Source organism: Simochromis diagramma, unplaced genomic scaffold (genome assembly GCF_900408965.1).
Source record: "Simochromis diagramma unplaced genomic scaffold, fSimDia1.1 OVJJ01000583.1, whole genome shotgun sequence".
In the NCBI taxonomy this organism is placed as follows: Eukaryota; Metazoa; Chordata; class Actinopteri; order Cichliformes; family Cichlidae; genus Simochromis; species Simochromis diagramma.
The window spans coordinates 427,991-449,581 of record NW_024387285.1 but is presented as its reverse complement, the minus strand read 5'-3'; the positions used below and the strand labels follow the sequence as shown (position 1 = coordinate 449,581).

The window sequence follows — 21,591 nt, the reverse complement described above, 5'->3', positions numbered from 1 at the left end:
CACCCCCATGTGGTGGAATTTAATCATCGGCTGCACAGCATGTGACACAAAATCTGAATTAAAAAAAATAAAGTGGCAGAATCAGGTTTTAGATATCAGCCAGAGTCAGAAAAAAAAAAAAAAAAAAAAAAAAAATATATATATATATATATATATATATATATATATATATATTTATATATATATTTTTATATATATATATATATATATATATATATATATATATATATACAAAAATATATATATATATATATATATATATATAAATTATATATATATATATTTTTTATATATATATATATATATATATATATATATATATATATATATATATATATATATATATATATATTGTCAGTTAACTGAAAATCTGTTTTTTCTTTTACTACATCTTATTAATATTTTGCTCTTTACTATTTTTCTATTTATTTTTTAGTATTTTATTTTTTTCTACTGTACCATGCTGCTGCTGACTGTCTTCTGCTCGTCAAACACATGTCATTGCGATGTTGGACCTGTGCTAACTTGCATATGACAAATAAAACCGAAACCGATGTGAGACCTGTGCTGGATCCTCGGTGTGCTCCGCCTCAGCGGGGACAGACTGAAGTGTTTCAGTTGTTTTTACGTTAAATTTCAACTCTGAGCAGAACAAATCATCTGATTAGAAACACGTTTAAATGTAAAGCATTAAGAAGTTTCTGCATGAAGCGGCTGTGCTGACATCGATGGATCAACGCTGATCCGGTGACTCTAACACGTTAAAAGGATTATTTTGATCGATCCGGATCGATGGGTGAGTATCGGCTGATCACACTGTCAGCTGGTTTTTATCACAGGAACTGAGCAGGACGCAGTTTTCTGATGTTTCTTTTAATAAACTGACAGAAATGTAGAAACTTTCAGTTTTCAGGTAAAATCAGATTAACTTCAGCTGCTGAAGCGGAAACAGACGGAAGTGAACAGACCGACCGCACAAAGCTTTTTATTATCACTGTTTGATTTCAGAGAGATCCCAGTCTGACTCTGATGGTCCTCAGTTAGATAACGTCAGTGTTTGTTTGTTTGTTTGTTTGTTTGTTCGTGTTAACCGTCACATTCGTAATCATTGCTCATCCGCCATGTTGGATTTGGGCGGCCTTCAGCAGTAGTGATGGGTCGGTCGCGAACGAAATGGCTCTTACAGCCGGTTCTTTGACGTGAACGATGCGAGCCGTGGGGGGGGGATTTGTTTTGTCTTTTATTTCTCTTGCCCTCGCTTTCACTTTTTTCGGTTCACGCTGCAAGTCACCCTTGTGTTTACCCTAAGCAGAGACGGCAAACAGAGCCTTGCGTTTGTGCCCCTGCCCCCTCTGCTCAGCGCTGAGCTGAGGGGGCGGTAGTTACACTCGCAACAGCAGTAGCACACAACAAGAGCAGGAGGGAAAGAAAGAGAGCTGGGAGCAACAACAAGAGACAACATCATCACATTGGAAAGGTACAGTAAAGAAAATGAGTGACACCAAGAAAAGAAGCAAAGTCTGGAACCATTTCAATCTTATTGACAAAACAAAGGCAGAGTGTAGAGTCTACAAGAAAAGGATATCATATAGAGCCGGCTCCACAAACAACATGCACAGGCACCTAAGAACTGTCCACTCATCAGTGCAATGGGAAGATAAAACGCAGTCAGTTGAGTGTGATATTAATATTTCTAAATGCCAACCTTTCCCTTAATTAAAGATCTGGGCGTTCTTTTTTTCCCCTTTTTTCCATATTTTAATTTATATTTAATTGTGTTGTGGTTTGCAGTGTTTTGTGTTGTTTCTCTTTAATTTTGTTTAAAAGGAAAAAGCTGAAAATTTAAGTAGTTAAAAGTTGAAATGTAAATAGTTGGTTTTTGTATTTTATAATTTATTTATTACATTTTATGTGGAGTGAATAAATAAAAGTATATTTACAGTGGCCCCTAGAGACAAAGCACGTACACACTCCAAAACACAACAGAAGTGCTCCAGGATGCTAGGGGCCGTGTTGAGCTTTTGTTACCTAGTGGCTACGCAAGCCAGGAAGTACCAACAATCGGATTGGGTGTGTGGTAGTAACAGGTAAATTAAGTTTTTTTTTTTTTTTTATTATTGTGTACAATATATACAAAAACAATAGACAATTTAAGTGATCTAGGCAGCTCGTTTTGGAAGTTCAGTTAACGCTAGAAATGTGTTTTGGAGTTTGTACGTGCTTTGTCTCTGGGGGCCCCCATAAATATTTATATATAGACATACATAAAGAAAACCACGTTTTTTTTTTTACATTACTAATTCCTTTTGTGCATAATTTTATATTGTTGATCATAATTAATTAATTAAAGCAACAAAACAACCTGAAGAGCCGGTTTGGAGCCGAAAGAACCGGCTCTTTTTAGTGAGCGGACCCGAAAGAGCCGGTTCTCTAAAAAGAGCCGGAAATTCCATCACTATTCAGCAGAGAGCTACACAGGTGTGTTTAAGCAGGAAGCTCCATGTTTAACGCTTCACAAGTGCTCGATGTCCTCGTGGATAAAACTACTTCCTTTTGTCCTTGTTCTAATCACTCATTTTATTTATCTTTTTACGTTTTTCTCTTTTCCTCTTTTACTGTTGTGGTTGAACTGAAACTGTTTTAAATGTGATGAGATTTGATCTTCTTAATTATCCAGTTTGTTCTTTGAGTTTCAATCTTCATTTATTTATTTATTTATTTATTGTTCTTTCACTGACAGCATTTCTGGGAGTGTTTTTGTTTTAAACCTGGGCAGGTTTGACATTTCTGGGATGTTGTTGCTGATCATCTCTGATCTGATATCTTTGAGGCTTTTTGTTGCCATGTTTCAATATTCCAGTTCATGTTTTATCATTTTCAGTTTTATTTTTATACCATTAAATCACAACAACAGTCAATGTGCTTTATATTGTAAAGTAAAGAGTTCATCATCAGCACTCATCACACTCTTATATTATTAGTTACATTTAACAGATCATAAGTTTCGGTGCAACAGACGCTTGGATAAAAACATTCTCTTCCTGTATATTTGCTGCAACATTATATGTTGGAAACTGGTTTTTCCCACTTTCTCCTTCACTGTCAACAAAGAAATTTCATCACTGTGGGAATTTGACACAGTTTAGGTTTGTGTGTGACTGTTTTTCTTTTTATATTCACAGAGGTGCCTCAGCAGCGAACAAGCAGCTATGAGTTTATTCCCCCCAACAGTAAGTTAATCTTGACTCAAATATAAACTGTTTGGCCCAAAAAGTCACACTGTAATATTTCTTTGGACTAACTTTGATATGGTACATATTCATTGTGATATTATTTCTATTTATATAACCTTATGCAGCATCACAGTATTATTTCCATCCACAGTTTAATAATAATAATGTATACTTTATTGATCCCGTGGGGAAATTACTTTTTTTTTTTCTCTGTATTTGATCCATTCACTCAGCGAAGCAGTGGGCAGCCACTAAGCAGGCACTCAGGGAGCTGTGTGTAGGGACAGTACCTTGCTCAAGGGTGTCTCAATGGATTCAAACCCCAGCCTTCCGATCATGGGGCGACCCCTCTACCTACTGAGCTGTCCCTGCCCCAGTTGTGCATCTCGCTGATGGGAAAGTCTAACAGCACCTCCCAAAGATTCTGTGTGGTTAATGTCTAGACTCTGGGGTCAATCCATGTGTGAAAATAATGTTTCATGATCCCTGATTTCACAATCTGAGTCAGAAAATATCCACTGATGGAAAAAAGTTGACAATCCAGTATATTCAGTCAGCTGTCATCTTTGTTTTGGATGACATAACACGACAGACTCTCAGGCACTGGTTTGGCTTTGAGTGGGCGACCATGTACCAAACGGCTGAGAGTAGCCGGCCTGGGTTCTAGTCCAACCCGTGGCCCTTTGCCGCATGTCTGCCCCTCTGTCTCTGTCCTTTCTTCATTGCATCTATCAAATAAAGCTGAAAAAGGCTAAAAAAAAACTATTATTAAAAAAAACAAAACACTACAGAACCTGGACCTGACCAACTGGAACAAACTCCAGGTCACATCCTGATAACTAGACATGATGTATGCATCACTTTCCCAGTGTTTCTGCTCCCAATCAAACTGAAACATTTTCTGCAGATTAATTTCACTGATCAGTGTTTTTCTTAGTTACACAGATGTTTAGTGCCAATTCCACGAGTTTCTTTCTATTGTGTGTTTGAATGTTAACTTTAATTATACATTATTTTTTAATTGCCTCAAAGCACTGTTGATTTGTATGGGTCTTTATGTTTCCATCTTTTATGTGAAGCACATGGAGTTTGCATGCAATGAATTATACTGTATACACATAGTTAGCATGACATTTTGCAGTGGAACCTGTTGGTTGAATCCAGGTGTGAGTTTGTTGTGGTCGGGCAGTGTCTGTTTCATTTGGAAATGACAAAACTGAAAAATGTTGTTGAACCTAAATTAAATCACATTTTTCATTCAAAACACAAATAATATTGCAGGGTTTCTTTCTCGAACTATCAAAACCATTTTTTGGAAATAGCATGATGTATTTGTTGATGAATGACTGTTTTTTAACATTTGCAAATTAATGTATATTTTATGGGTATTAATGTTTTTCTGGAGAAGATTCCTCAAACTATTTATCACATGTTTCCTCTCTGATGATCAGCAAACATGATTTTAAGACAATAAACATCTTAGACTGATCCTGGCTCTGTTTTGTTGACTCCCTGTTGTCGTTGTGTTTTGATGCCAGTGTCTGAGCTGAGGGTTGTCCTGCTGGGGAACAGCTGGTCTCAGAGGAGAGACGTGGGGAACTTCATACTGGGAGGGGCCGTGTTCAGCACTGAGGAACCAGACTGCTGTGTGAGGGTCAGCGGGCGGTGCAGGTGGAAAGAAGTCGTTCTGATCAACACTCCAGATCTGCTGCATCCAAACATCTCTGAGGACAAACTGACAGAGTTGATAGAAACCTGTGTGAGGCTCTCTGATCCTGGACCTCATGTGTTCCTGCTGGTTCTACAGCCTGAAGACTTCACTGAGGAGCAAAGACTGAGGCTGCAAACAGTCCTGGAAGACTTTGGTGATCAGTCATTTGAACACTCGTTGATATTGATGTCATCACCTACAGAGGAACAATTAGCTTACACAGAAAATTACAAGCAGCATCCAGCATTGAAGCACCTGGTCACCATGTGCAGATACAGATATTTAAAACAGAAAGATCTTGAACTTCAGGAACTGTTGACACGCTTCAGTCAGATTGTGAGAGAGAACAAGGAAAAGCATGTGAGCTGTGATTTATCTGAAACTGGAGCAGATGGTTCTCATCAAACCCTGAAACATCAGCTGTCAGTGCCTGCAAACATGGATCCTGCTCGAGCTGCTGGTGAGTTCAGGAAAACATTTTATTACTTTTAAATGTTTGTTGGGTCTCTCTGTACTCTGAGCTCTTCTGCTGGCAGGAGGACAAAATATAAATAAGTTCAGTAAGGCCCATATTTAAAAACACTATAGAAATAAAAATTAATTAATTAATAACAACTAGTGACACAATGCCATGAAATCAGTACTTTTTAAGGTGAAACTTTTAGTCACAGAAATGAAGAAAATGCCTCAACGTTCATGGTGGATTGAGCAAATGTGAGAAATTATACCACACAGACAAATATCAGCATATTTTCCCATCCAATAGGAACAAAATACTGGAGTTTCCAGATATTAGTCTAATAATTCAAACAGATTATGTTGTTTTTCTTGGGGAGGGGCGCTATGGTGGTGGACTGGTGGGCACAGCTGACTGGGTGAGGGACAAACTGAAAATGTCTGTAAACACCTCAGCGAGCTCTGAAGAGCAGACCCTAAAAGCACGGCCAGGGATGTTGTCAGGGCCAGCTGCTTCTCGGGGTTAGTCCTCCTCAGAACCTTCCACACCTCAGTTGAAGCCACAGTGAGTGAAGAGCTCCGTGCTGCCTCTGCTGGTAGAATCCCTCTGAGTTGGTTGGTGTTGAGGTGTAGAACTTATTCAGCTCATCTGGTAGTGTGTTGGAGCTGACTGTGACCCTGCTGCTCCTCTGCTGGAAATCAGTAATTTGTTGAAGGCCCTGCCGCATGCGTCGGAAATCTGAGCTGTTGTAGTGTCCTTCCAGCTTCGGTCTGTATTGCCTCTTGGCTTCCCTGATGGATCTACGCAGGTCTTATTTGGCCTTTTTGTCCCCCACAGCGTCACCAGACGCAAATGCAGTGGAGCGTGCATGTAGCATGGAAGGTACCTCAGAGTCAACCATGGTTTCTGATTTGGATATGTTTGTAGCGCTTGGTGGGGACAATATTGCTAATGCATGTGCTGATGTAGCTGGTAACCACTGATGCATATTCCTCTAAATTCACAGAACTCTCCTGTCTTATGCCAGCGGTCTTAAACACACCCCAGTTTGTAACATCAACGCAGTCCTGAAGCACCAAATCAGATCTCTTTGCTCCAAACTTTAGTATTTTTTGGGTGTGAATGTTTGTGTGAATGTGTGTGTGAATGGGTGGATGACTGAATGTAGGGACTAAGTAAAGCGCTATACAAATACAGGCCATTTACCATTTTGTTCGGGGCTCGTTTGAGGAGCTGCCTGTGTGCTGGACAGAGGAACACAGAAATGTGGTCGGACTGTCCAGAGTGCGGGCGAGGCACTGCCTTGTTTGCCTCCCTTACATTGCTGTAGACGTGATGTTCCCACATATTGATGGAACCTCATGAGCACAGTCCTGAGGTTGCAGTGATTAAAATCCACGGCAACAACAAACACGGCATCTGTGTGAGCGGTCTCGTGTTTGCTGATGTGTGTCTGTAACTGTATTGCCTAGTCTAGCGAGCTTCCCGTAGTCCAGGTTTCCGTAAAAATCAGAGCACAGCACTCTCTGATCTCATGTTGAGATGTTATCCTGGTTCTCAGCTCATCCATCTTGTTTTCGAGAGAGCAGACGTTGGCTAACAAAAGGCTAGGCAGAGGTGGTCGTGTGGCTCTAGCCTTTAGTCTAGCATGTAGCCCACCTCTCTTGCCACGCCTCCGTCTTGGATGCGCTGGTCGACGGCCACTCTGAGTAGTTGAGAATAATCTTTAAAAGTTGTTGAGATATTCATGTTCAAACATTGCCTCAGATTTCAATGTGCAGGACAAAATCAGACATGAAGGTCAGATTGATAGGCATCTGAAAACTATTTGATATATGAAGCTAAAATTACACATCAATCATTGGCTCAGCCATGATACCTTCAGATCAGCTGATTTCAATATCAGCCCACATCATCTGATTTCTCAGCCAATATCTTCAAATATATACAAATAAAACCCTGATTCCAAAATAGTTGGAGCGTAAATAAAAACTCAATACTAAACACTACAGATTACCATACAAAGATCACTACTCTCCTCAGTGACAACAATACCTACGAAGCCTTAAAGCGAGACCCCACAAGCAGCTACAAAAAGAAAGTTATAGCTTGCCTTCAAGACTTTGAAAAGGACAAAATCACTGACCGCCTCACATATCACCGCCTTTACCCAGGGGATGCCATACCCTGCATTTACGGACTTCCTAAAATCCACAAAGAAGCTCTCCCACTCAGACCCATAGTCAGTAGCATAAACTCAGCCACTTATAACATTGCTAAACACCTTGCTACCATCCTTGCTCCTCTCGTGGGGAACACCCCACACCACATCAAGAACTCCACCGACTTCACCGACAAGGTCCAGAAACTTACCCTGGATCCAGATGAAACCATGGTGTCCTTTGATGTAGTCTCTCTCTTCACTTGCATACCCACCACGGAGGCCGTGGAGACTGTCAGAAAACGACTACAAGAAGACAGCTCCTTGGAGGACAGGACCAACTTCACACCCAATCAGATCTGCACACTGTTAGACCTCTGCCTCACCACTACATATTTCAAATACAACGAAGGCTTTTACAGACAAAAACATGGCTGTGCCATGGGCTCCCCCGTGTCACCTATTGTAGCCAACCTTTACATGGAGGAAGTGGAAAGGAAGGCATGGGTCAAAATCAAGACACAAGAAGTGGAATCCTTCACTGCGCACATTAACGCTGTGGATAAAAACATCAAGTTCACCAGGGAAGACACAAAGGACAACTGTTTGCCTTTCCTGGACTGCGCCGTGCACATTGAAGAGAACGGCAAACTCAACATCGAAGTTTACCAGAAGCCCACACACACGGACCAGTACCTCCTCTTTGACTCCCATCACCCTCTGGAACACAAACTTGGAGTAATTAGGACGCTACACCACCGGGCAGAACATGTTCCCTCTAAGCCTGAAGGAAAAAAGAAGGAACACACACATGTAAAAGAAGTACTCAAAACGTGCAGCTATCCTAAATGGGCGTTCTTAAAGTCAGCAAAGAGGCAGAGAAAAGAAGACCAGACACCAGCGAGGGAGGATAAGAAGGACAGACGCAACAACATTGTCATCCCCTATGTAGCCGGTGTATCAGAGAAACTCAGGAGAGTTTTCTCCAAGCATGACATCCCGGTGCATTTCAGACCCAGCAACACACTCAGACAGAAACTGGTTCACCCGAAAGACAAAACGCCAAAACACAGACTTAACAATGTGGTGTTTGCTGTACAGTGCAGCGAGGAATGCCCAGACCTCTACATTGGAGAGACCAAACAGCCACTTCACAAGCGCATGGCACAGCACAGAAGAGCCACCTCCACAGGACAAGACTCAGCAGTCCATCTGCATCTAAAGGTCAAAGGTCACTCTTTGAGGATGCCAATGTTCACATTTTGGACAGAGAGGACAGATGGTTTGAAAGAGGAGTGAAAGAAGCCATCTATGTCCACTGTGAGCGACCATCTTTGAACAGAGGCGATGGTTTACGACACCAACTCTCTGCCATCTATAATCCAGTTTTGAGTTCCCTTCCCAGACGCCTTAACGCCCACTCACATCCTGGGCCATCTGACCTCAGGAATTCGCATGATAAGGTGGGGCCAGGTTTCACAATGAACTCACCCGAAACTCTGGCTGATTGGGACCCACACCCAGTTTCACACCTTGGCTCAGGCGATTAGAGGATCATCAGGGGGTCCTTTTGTCCCTCTGTGGGGGGTCACTCCCACTAGGTTTATATCTGGGACTCTCCACCATTTGACCTTAGAACTGAAGAAGCTTCTCGGATGAGAGGTGAAACGTTTTCAAGTAACTTAAAGAAGTCCAGACGCTTTTCTTTGCAAGCTCCTTTGACTACGATGACCTGGATGACTGAGAACCTTCACAGACAACTCAATACAGTGATTTACAGATTTCATAAACACATTTTATTTTCCATTATAAGGCATATATGTATATGCACCTCTGGCACAACTGCCAGAGGTGGACAAAAAAAAAAAAAAAAAAAAAAAAAATATATATATATATATATATATATATATATATATATATATATATATATTAGGGGTGCAACGATATTCGTATCGATATTGAACCGTTCGATACAGTGCTTTCGGTTCGGTACGCATATGTATCGAACAATACAACATTTGTAATTTATTTTATCAATTTTCCTTCTGACGATGCTGTCTGTGTTGAGCGCTCAGTGAATCTGTGTTCGACTACTCCGCCTAGGCTGCACTGTCGAGCGCAGATCCACTGAGCGCTCAACACAGACAGCATAGTCAGAAGGAAGAGCGCAGGGCAAGCTAGCGAGACAGAAGTTAAGCTCTACTTGCAACATTCAGATCTGGCATTTGGAATTATTTTGGTTTTCATGTGACGTATGACCCTGAAGGTAAGCGAGTCATGGACTAAAGTAAAACAGTATGTTGGATGTGCCATGCAATGCTCAATTACATTGGTGTGAACTAGTGTGTTAGCGCAGTTAGCTCGTTAACGTGTTTGCCGTCTAGCCCCATGCACGGAGCGATCGGCGGTAGCTCGTTAACGGAGATTTGCCGTGTTGTGGCGTTAAGGTCATTTCAACGAGATTAACCTGAAAGCACTAGTGGGAACACAACGAATATGACTGCACATTTACGCCGACATCATCCTAGTGCAAAGAAAAAGTGGAAGCAGACAAAAAAAAGCAAGCATGCTACTAACTTTAGCCGAGTCATTTAGACAGCTGTTAGCACATGATTCTCCTTATGCTGCTGAGAATATAGCCCAGAAGAAGCGGATAGTATAGCTTTTATTTTGGAAAGAGCCATTTCTCTGTAATAAACTCTCTTTTCCAAAGATGAGTGATTCCTCAATCAGATACAGGGCTTGCAATATCGCTAGCCCGACGTCCCGGAGCTAGCGATTTTTTCAGTCGGGCTACCAAAATCTATCTCTTCCCTGCCCGTCGGGCTATTGTAGGAAAAATATATGTCAATGCTTTTGCATTCTTTCAGAAATGTAGCTGGGTAATTATGTCATTGGCATCGGTGAGCCACTGTCAATATGTGACATATTGAAATCGCGTTTGAATTTGCGCTTGTTTTTTTGCTTTCACTTTGCAATCGTGCGAACTGTGTATAGAACGACAGCACTGATCTGTGAGTGATGATAATTTGTGCACCAATTCCTCTGACATCGTCTTATTAATCGTTAGCTTACTACGCAAACATGACAAGTGAAATCTCCCGCAGCAAGCTTAAACATGTGAGAGGTTGATCGCGCAGAGAATCGCTGAGCTTATGTGAGTGAGCGTGTAAAAGCATTTCAGTTCTGCTGAGCCAAATAAGACAGGTCAGGGTGAAGAAGTGACAGCCAAAGAAAAGCTTACCACAAAACGGAAAAGTTATGACAAATCAGACTATAAGGCAAAAAGAAAGTGCAGCTTTATGGTTTCATGGACAAAAGAATTTCTGTGGCTGCAATATGATGAGCTAAATAACCAGGGCTGCACATAAGTGGTCCGCAGGTGCGCATTCGCTGTCAAAATAAAAAACGCGCACAAGGGTTAGGGTTAAATTTAAAAACTGTACTTTTGAGTTAAAATATATATTTATAACTTTAATAAATGACAAATTAAAAATGCATGAACATTTTTTTGTATCGAAAAAATATCGAACCGTGACACCAAAGTATCGAACCGAACCGAACCGTGAATTTTGTGTATCGTTGCACCCCTAATATATATATATTAGGGGTGCAACGATATTCGTATCGATATTGAACCGTTCGATACAGTGCTTTCGGTTCGGTACGCATATGTATCGAACAATACAACATTTGTAATTTATTTTATCAACTTTCCTTCTGACGATGCTGTCTGTGTTGAGCGCTCAGTGAATCTGCGTTCGACTACTCCGCCTAGGCTGCACTGTCGAGCGCAGATCCACTGAGCGCTCAACACAGACAGCATAGTCAGAAGGAAGAGCGCAGGGCAAGCTAGCAAGACAGAAGTTAAGCTCTCCTTGCAAGATGGACCTCCCCCACTCTCATTCAGATCTGGCGTTTGGAATTATTTTGGTTTTCATGTGACGTATGACCCTGAAGGTAAGCGAGTCATGGACTAAAGTAAAACAGTATGTTGGATGTGCCAAGCAATGCTTAATTACATGGGTGTGAACTAGTGTGTTAGCGCAGTTAGCTCGTTAACGTGTTGGCCGTCTAGCCCCATGCACGGAGCGATCGGCGGTAGCTCGTTAACGGAGATTTGCCGTGTTGTGGCGTTAAGGTCATTTCAACGAGATTAACCTGAAAGCACTAGTGGGAACACAACGAATATGACTGCACATTTACGCCGACATCATCCTAGTGCAAAGACAAGTGGAAGCAGACAAAAAAAAGCAAGCATGCTACTAACTTTAGCCGAGTCATTTAGACAGCTGTTAGCACATGATTCTCCTTATGCTGCTGAGAATATAGCCCAGAAGAAGCGGATAGTATAGCTTTTATTTTGGAAAGAGCCATTTCTCTGTAATAAACTCTCTTTTCCAAAGATGAGTAATTCCTCAATCAGATACAGGGCTCGCAAAATCGCTAGCCCGACGTCCTGGGGCTAGCGATTTTTTTCAGACGGGCTACCCTGCCCGTCGGGCTTATTGTAGGAAGGAAAATATATGTCAATGCTTTTGCATTCTTTCAGAAATGTAGCTGGGTAATTATGTCATTGGCATCGGTGAGCCACTGTCAATATGTGACATATTGAAATCGCGTTTGAATTTGCGCTTGTTTTTTTGCTTTCACTTTGCAATCGTGCGAACTGTGTATAGAGAGCGACAGCACTGATCTGTGAGTGATGATAATTTGTGCACCAATTCCTCTGACATCGTCTTATTAATCGTTAGCTTACTATGCAAACATGACAAGTGAAATCTCCCGCAGCAAGCTTAAACATGTGAGAGGTTGATCGCGCAGAGAATCGCTGAGCTTATGTGAGTCCGTGTGTAAAAGCAGCACGATATATATTTTAGTTCTGCTGAGCCAAATAAGACAGGTCAGGGTGAAGAAGTGACAGCCAAAGAAAAGCTTACCACAAAACGGAGAAGTTATGACAAATCAGACTATAAGGCAAAAAGAAAGTGCAGCTTTATGGTTTCATGGACAAAAGAATTTCTGTGGCTGCAATATGACGAGCTAAATAACCAGGGGTGCACATAAGTGGTCCGCAGGTGCGCATTCGCTGTCAAAATAAAAAACGCGCACAAGGGTTAGGGTTAAATTTAAAAACTGTACTTTTGAGTTAAAATATATATTTATAATTTTAATAAATGACAAATTAAAAAGGCATGAACATTTTTTTGTATCGAAAAAATATCGAACCGTGACACCAAAGTATCGAACCGAACCGAACCGTGAATTTTGTGTATCGTTGCACCCCTAATATATATATATATATATATATATATATATATATATATATATATATATATATATATATATAGGACTTGTATAGGATTAGCGACCCCCCCCCCCCCCCCCCCCACACACACACTGCCATCAGGTCCCCTTTCATCCTTTGTTCTTTCTTTTAATCTTCCACTTATAACACATTAACTACACTAACTTCTTGCAAACTGCTCTTCCATCCATCACTAATTTGGGTCCCTTTGTCAGTTTTATGGCCAAAGTGAGTCAGAAAGTCTGCAAACCAGCAGTTAACACTTGATCAGTTCGACAGGTGTGGGTGTGCATGCCAGACGTGAGCTGCTATCTATGCTAAGTAAGTTTTCTCACCTCACCTGTGTCTGCTCCGGGGTCCACCTCACTCTCTCCACTCGGTCTGTCCCGTGGACTGTAACAGTTACTTATTGATCCTAATTATTACATTTTCATACAGTATTGATAAGCATGTGTTATACAAAAAGTGGTACAATATTTTTCATAGATATATTTGACCTATATGCATCATGTGATTTAAACATGCAAGTTAAATGCTTAACACAGTGACTCCACTATATAAACACTCCACTGTAAGTGTGGACAGTATATATGGATATACAGTCAAGCCCATAATTATTTATACCCCTGACAAATTTTGACTTAAAGTTAATTTTCTTCAACCAGCAACTTTTTTTGTTCTGTTTTTTTTGTTTTGTTTTGTGTTGTTTTGACAGGAAATGAAACAGGAGTCTCCCAAAAGATAATATCACACAAACCACTTTGCAACCCACCTCCAGTAAAGTCACGTGTGTTGTTATTAATACATCGTCCTTCTGTGCTGGGCTCTTGCTTCTGTGTCCCCCGAGTGTGAAATGATGGGGAGATCTGCAAACAGAAACAGACAGTGAAATTAAAATAAGTTCAGATGGAAAAATCAGTCTTGTGTGTCTTAAAAAGTGTTTTAATTACTGATTATTTATTTGATTATTGATATATTGAGATGCATCATGTTAAGACGCTGATGAGCGCATCACTAAACTCTTCTTATTCCTTGTTGTTTGGCAGCTCGTGGACTCAGGATTGTGCTGTTTGGGAAAAACGAGGAAGAAAAGACGACACTTGGAAACTTCATCACAAAGAAAAATTATTTTCAGTTCAGAAATATTTCTCCAGCTAAACACTGTGAAGATGCTGGTGGAGCGTGGAAAGAAAAACCAGTAACAGTGGTGAAAACTCCCGACATGTTCAGTCTGTCTGTGCAGGGAGTGAGAGAGGAGATGAAGAGCTGTGTGAGTCTCTGTCCTCCTGGACCAAACGTTCTGCTGCTGTTGGTCAAACCTTCTGATTTCACTGAGGAGAACAGAAAAACTCTGAAGTTCATCCTGAGTTTGTTTGGAGAAGATTCCTTTAAACACTCGATGATCATCAGCACGTACAGACATCAGTGGAAAGAAACAAGCATCTCTGTGAACAAGATCCTTCAGGACTGTGATGGAAGACACTACAACATGTTTACCAATGAGCACAAAGTGTTAATGGAGAAGATTGAAGACATGCTGCAAGAAAACAAAGAAAGCTTCCTCATCCTCACTGCAGAGAAGACAAAGCAAGAAAAGCAAGAGGACTGGGAGAGGAAAGAAAAAGAGTGGCAGGAAAATCAGTCCAGGCAAATTGAAAGAATACGTCAGGAGGAGGAAGAAAAGCAGAAAAAGCTCCAAGAAGAGTTTAAGCAGGAAAGAGAAAAATATGAAATAACAAGAAAAGAAAATCAAATCAATTCAAAACTGGTGCAACAGCATGAAGAAGAAATGCAGCAGAAAGAGGAAGCACACAGAAAAGAGTTTAACCTGTTACAGAAACGCTGGAACCAGAAAGAAAAGGAACTAAAAGAAGAACTGATGAGAACACAAACACAACTGCAACAAGAAATTAATGAAAATAAAAAACAGAAAGATGAAATAAAGAACGAAAAACCTGAAGAAGAAAGAAAAGAACTCAATAAAACCGTCCGACTTGTGCCCGACCGAAGAACAGACAGTGAGTTTGTCTCCAGTTCAGTCAAGGTTGTACTCTCCCTGAGCTGACATAATCTGGTTTGAAGGAAATTAGTAAAAATGTTCAAAAACCTGTTTGGGGAGACGAGCAGAATCATTTCAATCAATCATCACCGTACACTGAGACATAAATTATTTGTTTACTACAAAAATTAGTGACTAACATAAACATCACATAAATGTTTTAACACATGCACTCATTTTATTTTTTCCCCCAGTGTCTGAGCTGAGGGTCGTTCTGCTGGGGAACAGCTGGTCTAACAGGAGCTCAGTGGGCAACTTCATACTGGGAGTGACTGTGTTCAGCTCTGAGGATAAAGCAGACCTCTGTCTGAGAGTCAAAAGAGAGCTGAAGGGGAAAGAAATCGATCTCATCAACACTCCAGATCTGCTGTCTCCTAAAATCTCCCCAGAAGATCTGACGAAACAAGTAGAGGACTGTGTGAGACTCTCTGCTCCTGGACCTCATGTGTTCCTGCTGGTCCTCCAGCCTGCAGCCTTCACTGAGGATCACAGACAGAGGCTACAAATGGTCCTTGAACTCTTTGGTGATCCATCATTTGATCGTTCACTGGTTCTGATAATGCCCAAAGACAAGACTTCACCTTCCATAGAAATGAATCTGCAGCATCCACAGTTAGGAGACATAATCAAGAAATGTAGAGAAAAATTGTTGTGGCAGAAGAACCTGGAACAAGAGCAGCTGTTAGCAGCCATAGATACAGTGGTGAAGAAGAGCATGAGGGAGGAAGTTTCCAGTGAGGAAACATCGGTTTCACTGCCAGTTCCTCGTGTCAAACGTTGTGGTAAGTACAGCTTTTTTTAGCTGGTATTTTTAAAACGTTTACATAAGTTTGACATTCTTGTTTGAAAGTCTTGAGTTTTGATTTCTTCTTCATACGAGTCACCTGGATCACACTTAGTCTGGCCCCTCAGCCTGAATCAGTTTAAGGCTGTGACTGCCAGCTTCTCTCTAACCTAAACATGAGTAAATAAAAAGTCAGCTGATCTGAATAATCATTGAGACTGAACATGAGGAACATGCAGGTTTGTGGAATTCAAGGATTCAAAGCTCAAATGCAAGACTGAGGGGCCCGGTCATTAACAGTTCACACTGTGTAATGAAATGTAAAAAAATGATGTCTGTATGAAGGTTATTAACCAGTTTAAGTTTTTAATATATTGCAGCACGTGAACTCAGGATAATGCTGTTTGGAAAAAGTGAAAGAATGAAATCAGCCCTGGAAAAGCTCCTCGTTGGGAAAAAAGAGTCTAAAGGTTTTGAAGGAAAGCAATCTGGTGCTGCCTCTGGAGAGAGGAACAGGAAACCTCCCACAGTTGTAAAAACACCCGACATCTTCAGTCTGCCTGTGGAAGTGCTGTTTATAGTGATGAAGAGCTGTGTGAGTCTCTGTCCTCCTGGACCAAACGTTCTGCTGCTGTTAGTCAAACCTTCTGATTTCACTGAGGAGAACAGACAGACTCTGAATTTGGTCCTGAGCTTGTTTGGTCGAGATGCTTTTAATCACTCCATCGTCATCCGAACACATAATGAGGAAGGGAATAACTCAGTGGATAAACTCATTGAAGAATCCAAACAAAGGCAGCAGTTCATTAATTTTCACAGGAAAGACTCCTTCTCAGATTCCTCAGAGTTGATGGCAGGAATGAATGAGATGGTGAGTAAAAACTGGGGAAAATATCTAACATTAAAAGAAGAGGCTAAACCCAGACTGAAGTCCAGTCTGAACCTGGTTCTGTGTGGGAGGAGAGGAGCAGGGAAGACGTCAGCAGTCAAGGCCATTTTAGGTCAGACTGAGCTTCATTCAGCCTCCAACTCATCAGAGTGTGTTAAACATCAGGGAGAGGTGTGTGGACGTTGGGTTTCCCTGGTGGAGCTGCCTGCCTTGTATGGAAAACCTCAGGAGGCAGTGATGGAGGAATCATTCAAGTGTATCTCCCTCTGTGATCCTGAGGGTGTCCATGCCTTCATCCTGGTCCTACCTGTGGCTCCTCTCACTGATGAAGACAAGAGAGAGTTAGAGACCATCCAGGATGCATTCAGCTCTCGAGTCAATGACTTCACCATGATTCTGTTCACCGTGGACTCAGATCCTACAGATACAGCTGTTGTTAACTTTATAAAGGTAAATAAGAACATCCAGAAGCTCCTTCAGAGCTGTGGAGGAAGATCAGTTGTTCTCAACATCAAGGACAAACAGCAGATCCCAGAGATGTTTGAGATTGTGGACAAAATTAGTCAGCCTACAAGACAACTGTGCTGTTATACAACTACAACATTTTTACACGCACAAATGGAGAAAGTCTTAAAACTTGTCACTGGTAAGTAGTTTAGATTGTGATATTTTCCAATGACCCAGAGTTTTAATCCAGTATGCAAGTGTTAACTCTGACTGTTTTCATGTTTTAGGTGGTGAAGGTGGAGAACAGGACTCAGACTGTCTCAGGATTGTGCTGCTTGGGAAGACCGGCTGTGGAAAGAGCTCTACAGGAAACACCATTTTAGGACGAGATGAGTTTACAGCTAAATCAAGTCAAATATCAGTTACACATTATTGTAAGAAGGCAGAGGGTGAGGTGGACGGTCGTCCTGTTGTTGTGGTCGACACTCCAGGTCTGTTTGACACAGCTCTGACCAATGAAGAAATTCAAGAAGAGCTGGTGAAATGTATCAGCCAGCTGGCTCCAGGACCACATGTCTTCTTGGTGGTGATGCAGGTCGGCAGGTTCACAGAACAGGAGAAGGAGACACTGAAACTCATCAAGAAATTCTTTGGGAAGAATTCAGAAAAGTTCACCATCTTTCTTTTAACCAGAGGAGATGATCTGGAACGTATGGGAGAGTCTATTGATGATTATATCAAGAATAAATGTCATAGTTCCCTTAAGAAACTGATCTCTGACTGTGGAGGAAGATACCATGTGTTCAATAACTCTGACAAGCAAAACCGCACACAAGTCAATGAGCTGATAGCAAAGATTGACACCATGGTGAAGAACAATGGAGGACGCTGCTACACCAACGAGATGCTGAGGAACCTGAAGGAGAAGGAAGAAGAGATGCAGAAGGAAAAGGAAGAGATTGAAAGAAAACATAAGCAAGAAATGAAAGCAATGAAAATAAGAATGGCAGAAGAGAGAGAAAAATCAGAAAATGAGAGAAAACTGAAAGCTGAAGAACTCAAGGAAATGATGAACAAAATTAAGGAAGAACAAGAGAAGAAAAAAAAAGAAGAAGAAATGAGAGAAAAGATAGAAAAGGAAAAGAACACTGGAGAAGAAAGATATCGACAACAATTCAAAGAAGAACTTGAAAAGTTGGACAGACAAATTCATTTGGAAAAAGAGGCAAAGGAAAGTGTCGACAGACATCTGGAAGAGACCAGAGAAGAGATGCAACGAAAACAAGAAGCCTGGGAGAAAGAACGAAGAGAAGAGCGAGAGAAACAAAGACAAGAAGATGAAAAGAGACGACAGGAGGAGGAAGAAAGAATAAACAAACTGCTGGAAAGTTACAAACAAGAAAAAATAAAATACGAAAACAACAAATTACAAGAGGAACAAATAAGAAGAGAAATGGAAATAACAGAGAACAATCATCAGAAAACACTGGAGGACCTAAAGAAGAGCTATGAAAGAAAAGCCAGACAGAAAGCAGAAGAGTTCAACGAATCCCAAAAGAAACACATGGACGAATTAAATGCTCAGCGGGAAGAACACGCGAAGGAAATGAACGACTTAGTGAAACGTGTGATCAAGAATAGTGAAAACCTGAGAAAGATCAAATATCTAGTGGAAAAACATGAAAAACAAATGAGTAATGCAAAAACTGAGGAGGACAAGGACGAACTACAGGAAGAACATGAACAACAATTAAGTGAATTGATTAAAAAAATCTTAAGTAAGGAGGTCAGTGACGCGTCAGGCTGCAGCATTTCATGACGAGAAATGAATGATTTCAGTTGTTTTTCTTTCATTGTACTGGGAAAAACATTAAAAAAACACCGATTTGTTGTTCTGCACGTTTTAAATGTTTGGGATTTCCTCGCAACAGCAAATAATTCTGGTGCGTCTAACCTGCCTTAAACACAGTGTCGGACTCCAGTCTGACCATTAAACCACAAGTCACTATCCCAACATTACCAAAGCTTCTGACTGGTTAAACTAACTCCAAAGACTGAATAGGTATTAGTTACTAAAAGACTCACGTGGAACCAGCATGTAGTCTCCTGTCTCAGCTCATTAATCTGCCACCTGGTAGAGTGGAAGCAATCACAAGGTTGCGAGTTTGACTCCCTGACCTGGAGTGTGTGGAGTTTGCATGTTTTTCCTGTGTCTGCCTGGGTTTTTCCTCCCACAGTCCAAGTGTAACCGGTGTGATTCTGCGTTGTGTCTGATAAAAAAGGTAAAAGAAAGAAAGACCTCCAAGTAAATAATTTGCCCACTCCAGCTCCGACGACCAAATACAAACAGTGGGGAAGAGGGTTAGCTCAACCCACCACAACTCCCAAGCTAGCAAGGAGTATATATTCATGCCAGCATTTATGGCGCCTAAAACACATTTATGATACACACATACTACACACTTATAACATCTAACAAAAACAGGCTTAATAATGACAATAACTAATTAAAATCGCAATCAGAAACATCCAGGTGGCTAAATATGCATTATATGTGTGTTTTAAAGTGTTGGAAAGAAATGACACCCACCTCTCCCACAGGGGAATTGTAGAAAAGGGGAGAGGCAAAAGGGGTACACTGTATTTATAGGATTGCACCAAAGAAGAAGAAGAAAAGAATGAGGAGGGGCTCTAACTGATAATGAACACAACTACAGGCTTGGAGGCCCTAAAAGTCAGGTATAAAAGGAATGGTTTGGGGGTTTAGAGCACATTTTGGGTAATTATAACAATGTGATTTATGACCCTGATACACAAACACATTCAGTTAGTGGGGTTAATTGGTGATTCTAAATAACCCGTGAGTGTGAGTGTGAATGGTTGTCTGTCTCCAGTGTTGGGAAGGTTACTTTTAAAATGTATTCCATTACAGAATACAGGATACATGCCCTAAAATGTATTCTGTAACGTATTCCGTTACGTTACTCAATGAGAGTAACGTATTCTGAATACTTTGGATTACTTAACATATTATCATGCATTTTACAACTACATGAATGTGATTTATTACTATTACTGAAGGTCCGCGGCTCCGAACCGTAGTAAAGGGACCTCTGGCTAATACGTCGGGTTCGTGTCGGCTCGTAGCCGAAAACTAGCTTTACTTTGTTGTCTGGGTCAACTTTGCTAGCAGAGACAGAGAGAGGCGTTGAAAGACTGCTCCAACGGAACTTATTGTTTCAGAGGAAAACACGAACACAGTGTACAGTCGAGTCTTAATAGCTTACTTACAACTGGGCTCGTCAGGCACTCTTCTTGGCTGCAGTGGTTATTATTATATTTACATGCTTCCAGCTCCCGTTTCTGCTCGGTGACAGCTCGTACTTTTCCACTCACATAACGGGTATGGCAGTCCGTTCTCCCTGCAGCACGGACTACACTGCCCATGAGGCTACATTCTGCATTCTGCCTATTAGCTTAGCACAACAACAACAACAGGCGCTCTCTCACCCAAGAAACACGCAGAGCGAGAGCGTCACCCTGTAACCATGGCAACCGTAACGCTGCCGCCTGGAACAACAGAACGTAGCTGTCAAACAAAACCGAAACAGTCCTGACCCGCGACAAAATGAAACAGGAAAGTACCGCAGTGTAATCCATTTATTTCAACAAAGTAACTGTATTCTGAATACCACCTTTTTCTTTTGTATTTTTAATACGTAACGGCGGTACATGTATTCCGTTACTCCCCAACACTATCTGTCTCTCTGTGTTACCCTGCGACAGACTGGTGACCTGTCCAGGGGGTACCCCGCCTCTCTATGATAGCTGGGATAGGCTCCACCCCTGATTAGGATAAGCAGAGGAGAAAAGATGGATGAAGATTCACATCAACTGATTTTTCTCTTTGGTTTTAGTTTGGTGTTTATTGGCATCTTATGCACTTCACGTTCATCCAAAAATAAATAAATAAATTAAATAAACAAATGCACATAAATATATTCAAATATGTAAAGAACAGAACAGTTATCAGTGTGACTTTGTCATTCAAATGTTATCATTGTGTGTCTGTCTGCGTGTGTGTGTGTGTGTGTGGGGGGGGGGTGTTAAATGTTTTATCACAAAGAAAGACGACACACATTTGGTGATCAGGGCCCTGTTTCAGGAAGCTGGTTTAGTGCAAACTCTGAGTAAGTATACCCTGAGTTAACGAAAACTCTGGGTTTTCGGTTTCACAAAGCGAGTTTAGATTAATTCTGAGTGAGTTACTATGACGACACACTCCGTGAAGCTAACCTGCCCCCTAGCAGGTTTACTTCAACTAACCCTGACCTTCTCCGCCTCTTTGTCGGAAACCTGACTGTAGGAAGTGTCAGACATGGCGTGCTCCTTCCTTGAAGAGCCAGTAGATGTTGAAGCCCAAATTCTCCGCAGAGCTCTCCGCCGGGAGAGAGTGATTAGAGCGCGTTTGGACATTTTATCATTTCCTGATGATTTCCTGTGTGAACGTTACCGTTTTTCAGCACAATCTATAATTTATTT

General features: G+C 41.2%; 1 protein-coding gene across 2 annotated transcripts; it reads left to right on the top strand.

Moving 5' to 3' along the window:
- The first annotated feature begins 468 nt into the window (after nucleotides 1-468).
- On the top strand, nucleotides 469-19,856 carry LOC120716197. Of its 2 annotated transcripts, none has more exons than XM_040003634.1 (7): nucleotides 469-796; nucleotides 3,183-3,230; nucleotides 4,772-5,404; nucleotides 13,917-14,888; nucleotides 15,124-15,711; nucleotides 16,094-17,248; nucleotides 17,337-19,855. In XM_040003634.1, exons 1-7 carry the CDS (start codon nucleotides 793-795, stop codon nucleotides 18,866-18,868), a joined length of 4,932 nt encoding a protein of 1,643 aa, XP_039859568.1. In that variant the 5' UTR covers nucleotides 469-792; the 3' UTR covers nucleotides 18,869-19,855. The 2 variants fall into 2 exon arrangements, with proteins under 2 accessions (XP_039859568.1, XP_039859569.1); XM_040003635.1 differs by lacking the exon at nucleotides 469-796 and adding an exon at nucleotides 2,404-2,478 and having other exon boundaries at nucleotides 17,337-19,856.
- The last annotated feature ends 1,735 nt before the right edge of the window (nucleotides 19,857-21,591 follow it).

Bases quoted from the DNA above. Each gene is read 5' to 3' on its own strand.
- LOC120716197 (XM_040003634.1), top strand. The intron at 3,231-4,771 runs GTAAGTTAATCT...TTTTGATGCCAG, and splicing joins TGAGTTTATTCCCCCCAACA to TGTCTGAGCTGAGGGTTGTC. The intron at 15,712-16,093 runs GTAAGTACAGCT...AATATATTGCAG, and splicing joins TCCTCGTGTCAAACGTTGTG to CACGTGAACTCAGGATAATG.